General features: G+C 43.8%; 1 protein-coding gene across 2 annotated transcripts; it reads left to right on the plus strand.

Annotated features, from left to right (window-relative positions):
* The first annotated feature begins 3,533 nt into the window (after nt 1–3,533).
* On the plus strand, nt 3,534–17,893 carry si:ch211-117c9.5 (sodium- and chloride-dependent creatine transporter 1). Of its 2 annotated transcripts, XM_034591835.1 has the most exons (14): nt 3,534–4,208; nt 5,335–5,634; nt 8,485–8,616; nt 8,746–9,070; nt 9,431–9,563; nt 10,848–10,982; nt 11,099–11,202; nt 12,982–13,106; nt 13,912–14,024; nt 14,820–14,960; nt 16,170–16,272; nt 16,363–16,463; nt 16,541–16,711; nt 16,849–17,893. In XM_034591835.1, the coding sequence occupies exons 1-14, from the start codon at nt 4,178–4,180 to the stop codon at nt 16,975–16,977; spliced, it is 2,043 nt and encodes a 680-aa protein (XP_034447726.1). In that variant the 5' UTR covers nt 3,534–4,177; the 3' UTR covers nt 16,978–17,893. The 2 variants fall into 2 exon arrangements, with proteins under 2 accessions (XP_034447726.1, XP_034447727.1); XM_034591836.1 differs by lacking the exons at nt 16,363–16,463; nt 16,541–16,711; nt 16,849–17,893 and having other exon boundaries at nt 3,553–4,208; nt 15,349–16,172.

The raw sequence follows: 17,893 nt of genomic DNA on the forward strand, positions 1-17,893 counted from the left end.
CACCAACATGTCAGTGTTCATGTGTAACTGACAACACAAGTAGCCTCTTGTTTTTATCAGTGCTGGAACAAAGTATTCAGATCCCTTGGTTAAGTAGAAAGAACAGTGCCACAATTACAAGTTGAAGTCCTGAATCAAATTTATTACTCAATTCAAAGAAAATCAAGCATCAAAACTGAAAGTACAGACATTGTTCCTTAATTGTACATGGTAAAATCATTTTACTGTTGTATCTGGTCGAGGTAGAACTTAAGTTGAAGAGGTTGACGGTAGAGTTTGTATGTAAAAAGTTGGTTTGTAAAGTATCTAGTAATACGACTGAGCTGCCAAATAAATGCAGTGGGGTAAATGTGTGACATTAACACTGTTTAGCTTGGGTCCAAAAAGTTACCTGGGATATATTTACTTGGTGAATTATGTGGATACCACAATACCTAGTTGCACATCCCTGTGAGCAAGGCTGGATTACCAACTGGGCAACATGACCCACAACCCCCCCAGCTTGACTTTATATGAATGGGCTCTACATAATTTGATTAATCTCAAGTAAGTCCCACTGATGTAGAATTTCACCTGACATCTCCTTCATCTGGCATCTGGTAGATTGGTTTAAGAGTGGGATTGTGAGTCAGAGTCTTGTTTTAAGAACTAAATTGTTCTCCTTTATATGAAGTTATATTAAAAGTAATAAAAGGTGAAGGTTATCGAATTGCTCTATTGTTTTTGTGTCAGGTAAATAACATACTGAAAACCTTATCGAGGTCCTGTTATTCCATCATAAGAGGAAGCCTGCAACTAACAATTATTGTTGTAATCAATTGGCCTGACAATAAATTACTTTAATAATCCATTGTTTAGTTAATGAAATGTCGGAGAATAAGGTCAAATGCCTGAAGCCCAAATTAGCTTATTCTAATGTCTTGTTTTTTCTGGCCAACATTCAAAAATATAACAATGTTAAGAAAATATTGACAAACTAGAATGGAACTCCACCAACACCCAACAGCCCCCAAATGAAACCACGGTTAAATCCACCAGATCTGGAATTTTCATAAATCCACAAAATGTACTGGGTTCTTTCTTTAATCAGTTTCCCATCCCTCCACTTAAATTCTTGGAAAACCATTCATTACTTTTTGCTTAATCCTGCTGACATACAAAGAAACAAACCAGTGGACAGCGGTGAAAACACAACCCCCTTAGCGAAGGTAAGCAGGGTGGGCTGTTTTATTATCATTGACTATACAAACCAAATAGTTTTACATATCCATGCCTCGTAGCCAGTTAAATTTGGCCCAACCTGGTCTTCCCAACCCACTTCCTGTCGCTGCTGTCAATCAATCTCACACCACAATATAAGTTGAATGCTGATGAGACGTGGGAAATCCTGGATGAATAAAAACACATCAAGGAACTTAAAGTTGGTAGAAGTCGCTCAAGGCAGGTACAGCAAAGTGCCTCAAAATGACTGACTTTTCTTTTGAGGCTACCAGTGGAGACAGCCAGACATCCTCCTTGCATCTTGTACCACCGACACGAGGTGAGTGAGTTCATTATGTCCACTTCTGTTCTTCTATCCCAGGGATTAATTTGATTAAATGTGTCACTAGACTTAAGACCTGAATCCAGGGAGACCAAAGCATGTGTGTGTACTCCTCCGTGGATTCTCACCTTGCAGAGGTGGATATTTACCAAAATATGTATCACAGCTTGATGTTGCACTGAATTTGCTCCATGTTATGAAGTGTATAAAGCAGTGTTTTATTAGTAGTGTGTGAGTGGGGTCATTTGTGCAAAACTGTTAATGTAGACAATGTCCACTAGATGTCGCCCAATATCAAATACAGCAGTTCAAGCTCTTCAAGATCACTAGTTTCGTTGAAGGACATCAATGCAGACACACTGTTGGTTAGAATGATGACACAAAAACTACAGGATGGATTAAAAAAACTCAATTGATTATTTAGTCTATGAAATCCTCCGTTTGTCTTGAAAAATATAACAATGTTGAAAAAATATTGACAAAAAAGTCACATTTGAACATTGGTTAAAAATGACTTAACAAGTAATAAACTATCAATGTTAATATATCTTGTTAACCCTCCTCCCTACAGTTCCTGCTGCCCAGAAATGTAAACAAAATAAGCAGAACATAACACCATCAGACGCTGCTTTGGGCGTTTATCTACTGTGTGTGTTATTAGGAGCACTAAACTTCTGAGGTCCTGGTTAAGGTTAGGGGCAATATGTGAATTGCTGGTAGGTTAAGTTTCGGGTTATGCATGAATTGATCTTGGTTAAGATTAGATATAGGGTTTTCATATATGAATTAAAGTCAATGCAAAGTCCCAGTAAGGATAGGTGTGTGTGTGTTTGTGTGTGCATGCTTGCTTGAGTGTCTGTGTGTGTGCGTGTGTGTGTACTTGTACAGATCTCTTTGTGAGGACTATTTTAAGTCTAAACCGTATGGAGTGAGACTGTTTATTAGGGTTAGGGTTAGAATTAGGTTTAGGTCAGGGTAAGGATTAGGCATGTAGTTTGGATGGTTAAGGTTAGGGTAAGGAGCTAGAGAATGCAGTATGCCAATGAGTGTCCTCACTAAGATAGAAGTACAAGGTGTGTGGGTTTGGCTGTTCACAATGAATGGAAGTTGTGTGTACGTGCCTGTGTGCATGTCTGCGTCTGGGTGTGTGTGTACTTGTATACATGTCTTTGTGAGGACCATTTTGCGCATACAACCTACAGAGTGAGAGTGACATTTTGGGAAAGTGAGGACATTTTGGCCGGTCCTCACTTTCTGACTTACATTCAATGAACTGTTTGAGGGTTAAGACTTGGTTTTAGGGTTAGGGTTAGAATTAGGTTTAGTTTAGGGTTATATACTTGTACAGATCTCTTTGTGAGGACTATTCTAACTCTAGACCTTATGGAGTGAGACTTGTTATTAAGGTTATTGTTAGAATTAGGTTTAGGTCAGGGTAAGGATAGGCATTTAGTTTGGATGGTTAAGGTTAGGGTAAGGGGCTAGGGAATGCATTATGTCAGTAAGTGTCCTCCCAAAGACAGATGTACAAACGCGTGTGTGTGTGTGTGTATATACTTATACCTTTGTGAGGACCATGACCCTGCAGGGTGAGGACATTTTTTGGAAAATTAGGTCATTTTGACCGGTCCTCACTCTTTCAAAGGCCTATTTGAGGGTTAAGACTTGGTTTTAGGGTTAGAATGAGGTTTAGTTTAGGGTTATACGTTTAGTTGTGATGGTTAAGGTTAGGGTAAGGGGCTAGGGAATGCATTACGCCAATGAGTGTCCTCACTAAGATAGAATTACAAGCATGTGTGTGTGTGTGTGTGTGTAGGTGTGAATATGCATGAGTGTGCATGTGTCATAACCCCATCCTTGTGACTCTGTCTTTCGTTTTCACTGCGTGCTGCTGCTGCTGCTGCGGCTGCTGATGCTGTGCGCACCCACCGCACTGGGCTCGGTCTCAGCCAATCACGTCAGCCGGCGGCGGCGGCGGAGAGAGAGAGAGAGAGAGAGAGAGAGAGAGAGAGAGGGAGGGCGCGGGGTAGAGTCGGTCTCAGCTCGCGGACCCTGGTGGAGCGGATCACATTCTCCGTCTGTCGAGCCGAGGCATCAACCACAGCTTCAAGGACTCCTGACCGGCGCCGTTGGAACGACACGAGGACGACAGGAACCAGCTGCTCTCCCTAAGGCGCAGCATCATTTCCATCTAAGTGTCATCCATGAGATTCTTCAGGCTTACCTTCAAGTGCTTCGTCGACTGCTTCTGAATCTGCTCCTGTCATCGGCTCATCTGACCGCGTCGCTTTGTGAACATCGTTTTTTTTCTGTCTCCGTCTCTTGGCCGAGCTGAGGGGATCCAACGTGCGATTAAAAAAAAACAACAACAAAAACAAACTGCGATTGTTTAGTTTTTTTTTTCAATCTCAAGAAGGCACAAAAAAATAACAAACTCAGAAAAAAAAACAGAAAAAAACAAAAACAAACAAAAAAAGACAAGCTGAGCTCTGCATAGCTGCTCCTGTGTGAGTGCCTGAGCCCTGTCACCAGCCAGGCACGTTCATACAAACTTCAACCAGGCCCCTCTGGCTCAAACCACCAGCCGCCAGCTTCGTTTGAAAAAGGAGAGAAACAGTTTTTCCATCCAACAACATGTCACCTGAGTTGGAAGAGAACAGCCAAGGTGAGTATGGTGCTGCATGACCTGCACTTGCCTATCACATGACTGAGCCTCAGGAGCTGCCTCAGCCCTCATCACATCACAGATACACGTGACGGTGTCTAAATGTGCACCTCGCGCGGAAATTTGTGCGATATTTTATGCACATTTGCACCCACAACAAAATCAAATGTCAGGTTTTGAGCCCGGCGATGTGAGAGCGTCATCATCTCAGAGCATCACCCATGCTCACAGAATTAGATGACTCATGTTCAGGCATTTTCTATGAGATCAGGTTTTATTCCTCACACAGACCCCCCCATTCACACCCAGGGACAATAGATTTTTTTTCTTAACCCAACATGGGGTCTATTTGGATCAAGCTTTACTCTCAAACTACAGGTTTCCTCTCATCAAGTTGCTTCCATCCTTCACCTTCCTCACTCTCCTCTTCTTCATTCCCCTCCTCTGTTCGCACACCCTCTCAAACTGCTCTGATCTGGATTCAGCTGCCTCGCTTTTTGCATCCAGCACAGCGAGGCTGACGGCAGGATGGCAGCAGTGGAGCGGCACACCGGTGCATTTACTTGTGCCCGAGACCCCCTGCCTGCATGTGTTCACTGTTGTTTGTGGGGAAAGGGACACAAAAGACAGCTGCGTGAGCGTCAGAGTCTGTGCCTTCAGCCGGCTCTCCTCTCTGCTGTGTTGCACCGCAGCATCACTAATCACCCCCTGTCTGTGAGACAGACAGAGGGAATGAGCATCGGGGGGGAGGGCTCAGTGATGCCAGCACAACAGCAACGGGATTTCAGCTCAAGCACTGATTGTGAAAAGGCAGATTACACACAAACCCTCTGAATGTGCACAGTGAATTGAATTTCAGCTGTAGTTGCTCTGATGCTTCATGCAATAAATGGAAAACCTTCAGATTCCCTCTTCCATTCATTGGGCGAGGAGACTGTAGTTCATCCGTCTCCAGTTTTGACTTGTGGTGTGAAGTTATGTGTATGTTTACATGAGAGTGTATGTTTACATCAGTGTTAAACTACTGTCTCCTCCTCTGTATTTAAACAGACTTATCCCTTGTGTCTTATCTGCCCCTCTCTCTTCTTCTTCCTCATCTGACCCTCCCTCTTTTCCCCCGTTCCAGGTGAAATCAGTCTCCCCCAGCTCGAGGCAGGGACCCTGTCTGAGGAGGAAGGTGGGGGGTCAGCTCGCCCCCTGGTGCCCGTGCCTGGAGCGGGGCCAGGGTGTGGTGAGGGCGGAGGGGCTGGCACACCGCAGGCCCAGGACGTGGCCGCAGCCGGGACCGGGAACGGGGTGGCAGTGCCGGTGGTGGAGAGAGAAACTTGGACCCGACAGATGGACTTCATCATGTCCTGCGTGGGTTTTGCTGTTGGCTTGGGCAACGTGTGGAGGTTCCCTTATCTCTGCTACAAGAACGGAGGAGGTGAGCTTCAGGTCCTAAGTGTGGTTAGAATAAATCTATGTGTTACTATATGAGAAGTTTCATTTCAAAATGTGTTAGGATTCATTTCATTAAAATAGTTCAGATTGACATCCAAAGCTTATAGTTTCTTATACTAATGAGTATAAAACATGAGTGTGAAAGCGAAGGGTTTTCAGTAATAAACAGTTTATCTTATAATATAATGCACCACTGTGCATGGTCCTCCCAGTGTCATCCATCACCATTGTTTAAAATCCAGCCACTGATACTGTCTCTAAACGTAGGAAGGTAAAGCGGGTCGTCCACTTACTAGAAGGTTTGTAGTTCGATCACCGGTTCCTCCGGTTTGCAGTCCAGGCAAAGTGTGCTTGGGCAAGACACTCGACCTTAAAGACCTGTGCGACTGCTGTGTGTGTGTATGTTTAAAAAAGCCCAGTGTATTGCAACATGTATGAATGTAACTCATAATGTAAAGTGCTTTGAGTGGTCGATAAAACTAGAAAAGTGCTGTAGAGAAACAGTCCAGACTTAATGATTCATTTTCCTACGTATTGGGAGATGTCATCATCCCTAAAGGCCAAAGGTTCATTAACTTGCTGTTAGAATACAATGGAAACAAATCCTAGAAATTCTTCGTGGGAAAAAGTGGTTCAGCTAATTGAGGAATCTTCCTGGTATTTCACTATTCACTTAGCTATTTCTCTCAGATACTCCTGGCAGTTGGTGGAACAACACTTTGTTTGTTACAGCCGACCGTTGCTTCACATTCAGACCTAGTACAAGTTGCCCTTCGGTCAGTCCGCTGATCACTCACTGGCATACAAGTTGTTTTATGGTCTGTATCCACTCCTACAGTATATCTGTGCCAGCTTGTCTTACAGTAACCTTCCCGGACTGCAGCTTCTGGCCTTGACTAGTCTTATCTCTGCCCTACACCCACCTTTCTCTTTTTTTATGAGGTGTTTAGTTGAAACTGAATGGTACAACTCTGTGTGTGTGTGTGTGTTTCATAGTCCAGCCCTCCCTCTCTTGTGTGTGTGGGTCTTGTGACCCATGGCTTTGATACCCACCTTCTGGTATCGTATAACAATGGCCTGCCTCACACAGTCCACCCCCTGTGCTCCTGCCCGGACCTCACGTCGAATACAAAGGTGCTCTCTCCCCCTCTGCTCCTGATAAGGAGGCATATGGGTATGTCACACAATAACTGTCCTGTGACCGTTTCCGTCCTTTCCCCCCCCCCGCACAGCCACATCCACTACAATACTTCGTTTTGCGTCCTTGACCAGCCCAGAGTACACCTTGTAACATAACAACAACTGTGTCAGATAAGGTCTGCGGCTTGTAGACGAGCCGTCTTGCTACTAAATCAAGGACACACTCCACTTGAGACTGTAATAGAAGATGGTACTGTAAACATGTGGAATTAACGCTCTGCAAATCTCATTTATTTATTTATTTGTAACTTAGCTTCTTGGCCTGATGTGTCTGGTCCAGTCATGATTAGAGAGGATTTACTTAAGCCTATTACGGACGCAGTTCCTCGCTGATTTGCCCAATATGCTGGGGTATGTCAGCCCGAGCATTTTCTCTGGTCATTCCATTCACGCCTCCTATTGCATCCCTCTCCCTTTCTCTTTCTCTCCTTTCCTCTCTGTGTCTCTCTCTTGATCTCCCACCCCTTTTCTCTGTTAGACTCCCGCTCACCAATGTTCCCTTATAAGGCTACAGCCCTCTGCACTCACAGAATGACATAAAGATGATGGACTGAATGAGGCACAAACTGTCAATCAATAACATGGTTGCAGAAACAGCCAGGACGATGGCATGGTGGGCCCTTTTTTTTTAGCATTCGTTGAAGCTCCTCTACCACAGCGTTGTCCCAGTTTCTCTTGTGTCCCTTTCCTGTGATCCATCCATCCTTCCCTCCTTCTTCTCGGCCTCTCTCTGCTCTGCGTCACACCTGGTCATGTGACTCCCTCCCATCTGCGCACTGTGGTGGCATCACCCTTTTATATTATTAATCAAACCAAATCGTTTAGTGAATTAAAAAGGGCCATGCCTTCTTTTTAATGTCGTTTTTACCCCCCCCCCCCCCCGCTGTCTATTCCTGATCACAGCAAGCTGCTGCCACGGCACAAGCAGCTGAAGGGAGATTATTTATAGAAAACGCTGACACTCACTGTCTGTCTCCTTTAATTTGTACTGAATTTATATTTTATGAATAAGGGACAATTGACACAATAATTGAACACTTTTAACTCCGTCTGTCTGTGGCATACCAGTGCATTTCATTCACATCATTACACATATAATCTGTAGACTAATCCAAAGAACTGCGATCAATCATATAAAGATATATAATTTGACATTATGTTATTTATTGTTATATTTGCAATTCAAAATGAAAAACTTTACAATGGTGTGTTCAGGGGTTTAATTCAGTGTTTGACCATGTAATCCCAATGTTCTCTGTTTGTCAACACACTTGTTTGGTAAATGTTCCTTTTATAGTAAATGACAACCAAGTCTCAGAGCAACTAAGGTCGATTTTAATATTACGTAATATTTTGAATGTTATTGGGATTTAGTTTATTTGATGCAATTATGATCATGAAAATACCATTATAATTATTGATTGAGTTATTAAGGACTATAAACCACACAAACACTGTAGTAATATGCTTCCTACTAAATATCCAAACCGTGCCATGTGCTTTTACTTATTACAGAGGGTTGTTCTGAGTTGTACTGAATTCTTTGCTGTTTCTAATAATGACACCATGCACTGTATCTACCTGCCTGTTAATTCAGGTGCCTTGTGATGAATGTGTTTGTTGTGTGTTGCAGGCGTTTTCCTGATCCCCTACTTGATCATCGTGTTCATCGGGGGCATCCCGGTCTTCTTCCTGGAGATCGCACTGGGACAGTTCATGAAGCAAGGAGGGGTCTCTGCCTGGAACATTGCACCCCTCTTCAAAGGTACCTTACTCTGTTCAAGTTAATGTGTCAGACACACAGAGATAACAAGTTATTTTACTATTGTTCATCACCTCTGATTTGCATATTGTAACCCTGCATCCCGTGCTTTCCTCTCCTCCTCTCTGTCAGGTCTGGGCTTGGCCTCGATGGTGATCGTGTTCTTCTGTAACACCTACTACATCATGATTCTGGTGTGGGGCCTCTACTTTCTCTTCCACTCCTTCACCAACCCACTGCCCTGGGCCACCTGTGGACATCCCTGGAACACACCCAACTGTACACAGGACTTCCGGCGTGCCTGCTACAACCGCAGCGCACTGCTTTCATCTGCTGACACCCCCTTCAACGTTGTCTCCTCTACGTCCCCACTGAACCTGTCCTCAGCCCTGCTCCTTTTCAACGGCAGCTGCGCGGAGTCCGAGGGCATGCGCTCCCCTGTCATCGAGTTCTGGGAGTATGTCGTAATTTGACTGGGAGTTGTCATGGAGGACTAGAGCCAAATCCATAAAGATTTGAATACACCGCTAAGTTGACCTGTGTTTGTGCACTTTGTATCCAGCCCCCGCACTTTGTGATGCAGACCTTTATTCTGATCATTCTGATGTTTTTAATGTTACAGATTTGATTATTTAATTAACTTTTAGGCCATTCACAGTGCAAGCCCTATCAAAGTCTTATTTAACCCATATTCAAGTTGTATTTCAACTTGCAGACTCCTGCATGAAGTTATACACTAGATCTTCAAACGTCCCATTGGTGTGTTTGAAAACCGTCGGCTTTTCTAATGGGCTCGTCTCTGTGTTCTCCCTCCCAGGCGTAAAGTGCTGCGTCTGTCTGATGGGCTGCACGAGCCCGGTGACATCAGCTATGAGATGGTGCTCTGTCTCATAGCCACCTGGATCATCGTTTACTTCTGCATGTGGAAAGGTGTCAAATCTACCGGCAAGGTAAAGTACTTTCTGGCTGTGCAATTCATGGTGCTTAATGTCACATGCCAGTGATCTGGGCTTAGTGAGTGTAGATTAATATTGATGGCTTCGTATTCTACACTGTGCATAAAATGTTACTTGTCACCATCAGGGTTCACGGAGTGCAGAGTGTTATTTGCATGGCTTTGTGTGAAAGATTTAAATAATTGCAGCATTTTGCCCCTTGACCCCAAATCAGCTTTAGTGTCTAGACTGAAAAACATAAACACGTGTATTCTCTCAATGTCTGCTAATTTGCATAGTTATATATGTACAGTTTAATATATATTTGTATATAGATGTATATAGTATATTCTTGTTTATATTCATGTGTGTGTATACATATATATGCAGCTTAAGTTTCAGTCAGGTTACAATCTTACTCTGATCCCAACACCCCTATTATGTTAAATGCTCCATATGCATTGTTCCATTTTAAAAAAGATGTCCACTTCTCATTTTGTTTTAATGTGTGTGCACTGAAACCTTGACGAAAACGAATGCAGCCATATTTTGTAGCATATGGAGCTGTCTGTGTTTGCATACTTGTGTCTCCAGAGTAGCTGCAGCTCGTAGAGCGAGGCGGAAAACAATGAAGGAGATTGAGCCAGCCAGCTGTAAGCCGATTAGTAACTTTCCACGATGTAGATGTTTTAGAGCTGACCATGTTCGCCCTAGATCAAGGCAAATATGTGCTTTCTCATTACTTTGCTCTTACCACACTGATTTAGCGGGGACTTGCTTCTTCAAGGTAGCATGGGGGCATAACTTGACAAAGACTACTTTCTGAAAAGGTCTGCCAAAAACCCCTGCTATTGCAGGAGGTTTACAAATTGTCTGGCTTTCCATTTACAGGCTACCTTTTCTTCAAAGTAACATGACAGGGCCCATTACACATCTACTACAGGAAGGACCTAATGGGCTTCTACTTAAGACTTGAGTATTTGCAAAGCAGGTAAATGCTTAATCCAAGTGATAAAAACAGCAGTTGCATTGAAACATTTGACCATAGCTGATGGACCATGTTAATAAGCACTGAACCTAGCTTGTTAAATTCATCATATAACCACATATTTTTTATGTACTCACCTCATGTAATATGAGGAGTTTAAATGTTAACTGTGGAGTTTTCTACTTTTATTTAATACAAGTTAATGCATAGCATTCAAACCTCACCTCCCCACCTCCAAGTATATTCTACAAATTGGTGCTAGGATGTCTAGAAATGTACTTCACATCTCCCTTTTTTCCATCTTTCTGCAGGTTGTGTACTTCACTGCTCTGTTCCCATACCTGGTCCTGGTTGTTCTCCTGGCCCACGGAATCACTTTACCCGGAGCTTACGATGGCATCATTTACTACCTGAAACCAGACTGGTCCAAACTCGGAGAAGCACAGGTATAACCTTTGCCTTCGCTTGCATGTGGATATCCTTACACATACTGTTTGTCTGCAGCAGGGCAGTGAAAAGAAAGAGTGTGAAATATTACTCACACAGTTCCCTTACGTGATAGGTGTGGATTGATGCCGGCACTCAGATTTTCTTCTCCTATGCCATCGGACTGGGTGCCCTGACTGCACTGGGCAGCTACAACCGCTTCCATAACAACTGTTACCAGTGAGTCAATACACAACATCAGACGACACTGTCACTGGAAGGAGGCCAACGTTAACACAAACATCAGCCAGACTCTGTGTACTGCTGCGTGTGACGCGGTTAGTCTAAAACAAACCAGTAAGGATAGTATTTCCATTAGAATTGGTCTTTTATTCACTATACTCACACTTGATGGATACACTGTACGAGTGTGAGGAGTAGTTATGTCTGAAGGTCCCCGGACTTCCTGGCCCACTACTCACATTTCACATGTAAAGTAATTTCCTCTGTGATAAAAATAGAAGCGAATGGGTTTCCAGGAGGAGCTCTATTTTATTTTATTATACATATGAACTGGTACAATAGAAGGTCAAGACGGCCTGTAGTGAAGACGGGAGTGTAGCACCGAGTTTAAACTACAGGTGGCCTCACTAGTTTTGTTTCTGTTGCCAGGTCGATGAGCCTAAAAGTATTTACTCTTAACAGATGTTCTAATATATGGAGACACGTTTGTGATCGTTAGCACCTCAGCAGTAGTAGGGATAATTGAAAAACAAGATAATCTTATCACTCGCTGTGTAGATATTTGGAATGCCCGTAATAGGAGGAGCCTCACGAATATCCTGCCATCTGGTATTTTCTCTGCCGTGACCTTAATTGGAAGTTAAAAGATGTGTACAGATCCTGAGGTATTTCCGCTCAGCTCTGTTTTCTCACACTCACTTAAAGTAGCCCAGAATATCTTGGAAGAAGTATATATAAACTGCGCTGTGATGCCAATGTATTTGGGACTCAGAAGCCAGTCTTGGGGTTTTGTGTCCTGTGTGTTTTTGTATCTGATATGTTGATATACTATGTGAAAAAAAAAAAGGTAAAATCTTTTTATGTGGTATTTAAAGGCAAAATCAAACACAATCAAAATGGCCCAAATAGCCCAGGACTCTTGAGGGTTCAGCTAATTTTTGTATAATAATGTTAGCATTCCGCTCAAAGCACAGGTGAGCTAAACCACACATTAGTCCAAAGTACACACTAATAAAAGCTGAGCCTTGTCTTGGATAAACACTCTTTTATTTGGTCATAGTTAAATCTCCTCCACCGCATCACGGCCTCACAGGGCCACTAGTGCAGCTATAGACCTGCAGTCTTACTAAATAATGTGGTCTTGATGCGGCCGGCTTTCTTAACCCAACCACCCACTCTCACTTGTTGTAATTATACACATCCATAAGCATTCCTATGAGTATTGCCTCAGACGGATGGAGCTTATTGACGGCTGACGGAGTGGCGTTTGCCGCTGAAGGCAGCCGCTGTTATAATATCCACCGTGGTGCAACTGTTGTTTATACAGAGAGGATTCTTGGCTGGTGTCGCTAACTCGACTTGACTTATCAGAGTAAACTGAAGGTCACTCACTGTGCTGACCATAAAACTGGAATGTTGACTTTGTATTTGAATGGGAATGAAATCTCCAACATAATTCGTTTATAAATGCATGAATTATTATAATGTTAGATACAGTTCGTGCTGTATATACAGCGAGTCAGTCCGGGTATCATTTAACTCTCCCCCTCTCAGACCTTGGAACAGACTTACCATTGGTTTATTTCCTCTCCTCCTGCCAACTACAAACACAACAGAAGCTTTCAGAGAAATTGCTATTGATCCCTGATTTGCCAACACAGCATCCCATTTGAGCCTCATGTTACAAGATATTATAATTCATATTTTGCTCAAAGTCACATTCTTGCTCTTCTGTTTTTACCCCCTCTCTCTTTCTCTTCCTCTTTCTTCTTGCAGGGATGCATTCGTCCTGGCCTTCATTAACAGTGGAACCAGTTTCTTTGCAGGCTTTGTGGTGTTCTCTGTGCTGGGCTTCATGGCTGAGGAGCAAGGCGTGGACATCAGTAAGGTAGCAGAGAGTGGTAAGGATACAGCATCCCCACAATGTAGCCACCTTAAACCCACTGTAATGAGCAGAGTGCTGACAGTGAGAGCTAAATCAGGGGTTACTCAAAGGTCCACATCGGATTTTTATTTAAGGATAGAGGTCTGGAATTATTTGCTGATTACAGAATATGATTCGATCAACTAATTTATACCATTTAGGCACCATACATTCAAATTCATGGCAATAGAAACTGCAAAATACCTTTGAACCGACACAAGAGGTGAGATTGCCAGATGGAGACACTGATCCAAATGTTCATTGGTCAAGCTGCTGCGATTTGAGCTTTTCGCCACATTAACTGTGTAGAATGCAGGATTACACTAATATGTTCTGATATTCACCACATGTGACCCCTGAACTTCCATTTGTGATTACATCACAAAAGTCACTTGTCTTGTGATGTGGTCAGCACAAAACCGAGGCAGACACACGGCTCAGACAGTTATAGTCCAGATGCATTTTGTATCTACTCACAACACTCTCCAGCAGTTAGCATCACTAAGACAACACTGTCAACGATAAGGAAATAAGCCAGACTAAAACCATCTTCAGCAGGGGACACGATCAATGTGAAGAATCTCCAGCTACACTGCATATTCCATTTTTTGTATTGATAGAAATGTATTCCAAAATCGTAACATTACACCTCATAATGTATTGTAGATAAACGCCGGGTGCAGATTGACTTGTGCTCCAGTTTGGAGGCGGGCCGAGGTCTGGACTCTGAGAAGCCCTGCTCTGGATACTTTATGCCTCTGACTCTGCTTCTTAATGTGCAGGTCCAGGCCTGGCCTTTATTGCCTACCCCAAGGCTGTGACTCTGATGCCTCTGGCGCCGCTCTGGGCTGCACTTTTCTTCTTCATGTTGCTCATACTGGGCTTGGACAGCCAGGTATGGACACATCTCAGTTTGTTTATATCCACCTTAGCTTTGTCTTAGAGGACGCTGTATGCTAATGCAAGGTATTACCTGCTTCTGTATTTTGCTGTTTTGATTCTGCAGCACTTATGTAGTAACATTGTCTACATTTCTGTGTCTCTATCACTTCCTCTCACACAAACAGTCCAGCCACACCGTGTCCAGTTTTAGCATTGCATTTCTTAGCAGCCTGTTTGTTGTGTGTCTGTTTGAGCCAGTGCCTACATCCATTGTTTCACAGCCCAGGGATTTGTCAATGAGCTTCTGTCTGATTCACACAGAGAGCGTCTGTCTGCTCTCCAATCCTTTCAGTTACTCTCACTTTTCTTCCCCTCTCTCTCTCATTTCTTCTGCATTCATGTTTCTCCTTTTCCTGCCACAGCCACTCTGCCCGTGCATGTGCTGCCATTTCTAGTAAATGATGTAAAAATAGCTCCACGGTTGAACTATGTCTCTGCAAAGATACACATAAACATCCTTGCGTTTGCAGACTGAGGAAGAGAGTGTGAGCGGACATGCTCACCTCTCAGTTGCATGTCATGTGCATCTGACACACAGTACATTTGTTGGTTGAAAAAGAATGTAAGCAGGTAGTCATGGGGTTGAGTCAGCAATATGCTATTTCCAAGTACATTGCATTCCTAGGTTACAATGCAGACAGCTGTGCACAACATCCCAGCATACAGACTTAAGTCTTAACCTCCGGGTCTGTCATTCACTTCTCTCCTCATTCTTTCTCTCTATTTATCCACTTACTTTCTTTTTCAGTTTGTCGGGGTAGAAGGTTTGATAACAGGAATCATGGACATGCTGCCCCCTAAATCTGTCCTGGGCTCTCTGCGCCGAGAGGTGGTGGCGGCCATCTGCTGCTTCATCTGCTTCCTCATCGACATGTCGATGGTCACAGAGGTACAGTGTGGAGTTTTAGACCTCATTCTGTTGTTTGTCAGGATTTAAGTGGGATGCACAAAATAACTTCCAGACCGAATTCAATGCCATTCAGAAACTATTGGGTCGGAAGATTATTTTTATGATTCTATTATAAACTTAGTAGGAATGCAGCCTTCATTGACGTACACATTGGATTTCTAATTCTTTTCTATTATGGCAATATACATTTGTCGAGTGAATTCAAAGCTGAACTGTTAAACTGCAAAATAAGCAACGCAGCTGAAGTCTAGTTAAAGTTTTTCAGTACTGGGTATATCCCCCAGTTTTCATTGCGTATAGTGCTACACACCTTCATCACAGAAGAGTCAATACTAGCCTGTGGAATGTTGTTCCACTCCTCCACAAGGGCCTGGCGGAGTTGTCGGATGTTTTCCGGCTGTGGCCGATCCAGAGCATCCCACAGATGCTCAATGGGTGACCTGTCTGGCGAGTGTGCAGGCCAAGGCAGGACAGGGACGTCTCAGCGTCTGACAGGGCACTACAAATCTGTGCCACATGAGGACGTGCATTGTCATGTTGGAATGTCAGTCCATGGCGCCGGATAAACAGGATCACATGGGCACAAGGATCTCATCACGGTATCACTGGGCATCGTCTCCCTCTCGTCTTATGGTCCAACTTCACATTGTTGGGTGGCCTTTATTGTTGGATTGTAATGATACTGTTTGCCGCACGTAGACACTTTTTATTGCAGTCACACCTGTCTAGCCTATGAATTATATCAGTTTTCGCTGGTACCCACTGGTTGATCATTAAACAAACTGCCAGGAAAAACTCCAACTATTTTTTATTGTTTTGTACAATAGAAATACAGGGAAAAAAAATTTCACATCAGATTGCACACTTTCACCAAGGTCCAACAGTCTCTTTAAATTCAATCTAGCTGCACTAAAGTGTACACACTCATAGATATGAGACCTATAAATATCCCTGTTTTATCATCTATGTGTTGTCTCATTGGAAATTGGTGAAAATGTCGCAATGTTAAAGAAAGTGGGAAAAAAAAGAATTCCTGGATCTGCACCAAAATTTCATGGGCTTAGGAAACCATTGCCAGGAATGAAATGGCATGAAAGCCTGAACAGTGGAGACGGGGCTGCAATCAGGTCATACATAAAGAATTAGCAGGAAAGTCTGGATCCTCACTGCTCTCTCTGTTTCTGTCAGGGAGGGATGTATGTCTTCCAGCTGTTTGACTACTACTCTGCCAGTGGCATCACTCTGCTGTGGCAGGCCTTCTGGGAGTGTGTGGTGATTGCATGGGTCTATGGTGAGACAATGCTGCACAACTGCAATACAAACAACACAAACAGCACAATCCTAATGCATTATCTCAGCATACTTATGTCATCCCTGTCAGGCGCAGACCGTTTCATGGACGACGTGGCTCGTATGATCGGCTACCAGCCCCTACCTTACATGAAGTGGTGCTGGTCCTACATCACGCCTGTCGTCTGTGTGGTAAGAGTTGTCGTGTGTGATTTTCTGTTTGTTCTACGTGGCCGTTGCAAACTGCTGACAGTTTTGTGTGCATACAGGGTGTGTTCCTGTTCCACGTGGTGAACTACAAGCCCCTGACCTACAACACGTCGTATACATACCCCTTGTGGGGTGAAGCAATCGGCTGGTTATTGGCTCTGTCCTCAATGCTCTGTATCCCTGTCACTGTTCTCTTCAAACTGCTGCGCTGCAAAGGATCTTTGCGGGAGGTCAGTAGGCCAGGGTGCAAAACATGGATGAATATGCACATTATCTTGTGCGTGAATTAAGATGCGTATCTTAAAACTCAAAGCTCCAGCATCAGTCCAGGAGCGAGCTCATCGTGTCCTTGTCTTTTTCTGTGCAGAGGTGGCAGCACCTTACCACCCCAGTTTGGGGCAGACATCACCTGGAGTACCTGGCCCCAGAGAGCGAGGCCAAACTGCTGCCCCCTGCTGGAACCAAGAATCAGCTTCTCTTTGAGAGTGTCATCTGATGAGCTGAGCCCTACAGAACACAGATCCAAGGTCGCCCTTGACATCAGCACACACAGACACAAACATACAGACGACCCCACACGCATGCACACCACACTGGCCCAGTCAGAGCAAAGTGCAGATTAATCACGCAGCCCACAGTTTTGAAGGTATGGAAAAGCCCTGGACAATTGGACCAAAGATTAGATGGGAGAAGAACTGAAACCCAACCGCAAGAATACAGTCATCACAGGCTGATGTTCGGTCTGCTCTGCTTTCTGACTCTACCTCGCTGATTCTCCCCTCTCTCTCTCTGTCCCCTGCCTTTGTGCTGTTCCGTCCCGTCTTGTTCCGTGAGTGCGATATGTCCAGTGTAGTTGCGATATCTTCCCCTCGCTGCGCCTCTGTGTTTAAGTTCAACAGCCTCCCAACATGTCATGTCATTATACTGTGAGTGAGCAGAAACTTAAAAAAAATTCTCGAGAAACTTTCGAAATGAAAGACCTCACATTCGCTGCTGATATGCCATGGTCTGAATGTGTGTGTGTGAGTGTGAGTAAGAAAGAGTGCGTGTTGGACTGTGGCAGTGTAGTCTTCATATACATGTAGCGTTGTGTTTGCCCATCATTGTTTCCTGCCAAGTGTACTCTCTTCGTGAACAGCTTCCATTTGTAAGAAACAAAACAAAACAATCAAAAAGAGGAAAATGCATCACCACTTCCAGCTGTGTGTTATGAACTAACTTATCCAGTGTATTGTGGGGTCTGTGAATCAGTGTTAACAATATTCGGAGGGGGATGACGATCAATATTTCCATCAGAAGAGACGGAGAGAAAGTTCAGATCGAATTGTGCAAAGAGCAGGAGACGGGGATGTGGGGAGTGGGAAGAGACTTGGTGAAAGGAAAGAAGCAATAAATGACCAGATTAAGATGGA

The sequence above is a fragment of the Hippoglossus hippoglossus genome, chromosome 7 (assembly GCF_009819705.1).
Source record: "Hippoglossus hippoglossus isolate fHipHip1 chromosome 7, fHipHip1.pri, whole genome shotgun sequence".
In the NCBI taxonomy this organism is placed as follows: domain Eukaryota; kingdom Metazoa; phylum Chordata; class Actinopteri; order Pleuronectiformes; family Pleuronectidae; genus Hippoglossus; species Hippoglossus hippoglossus.

Coding starts and splice junctions, on each gene's coding strand:
- si:ch211-117c9.5 (XM_034591835.1), top strand. CDS start 4,178: ATGTCACCTGAGTTGGAAGAGAACAGCCAAG. Junction 9,564..10,847: donor GTGTCAAATCTACCGGCAAG/GTAAAGTACTTT, acceptor ATCTTTCTGCAG/GTTGTGTACTTCACTGCTCT. Junction 11,203..12,981: donor TTCCATAACAACTGTTACCA/GTGAGTCAATAC, acceptor TTCTTCTTGCAG/GGATGCATTCGTCCTGGCCT.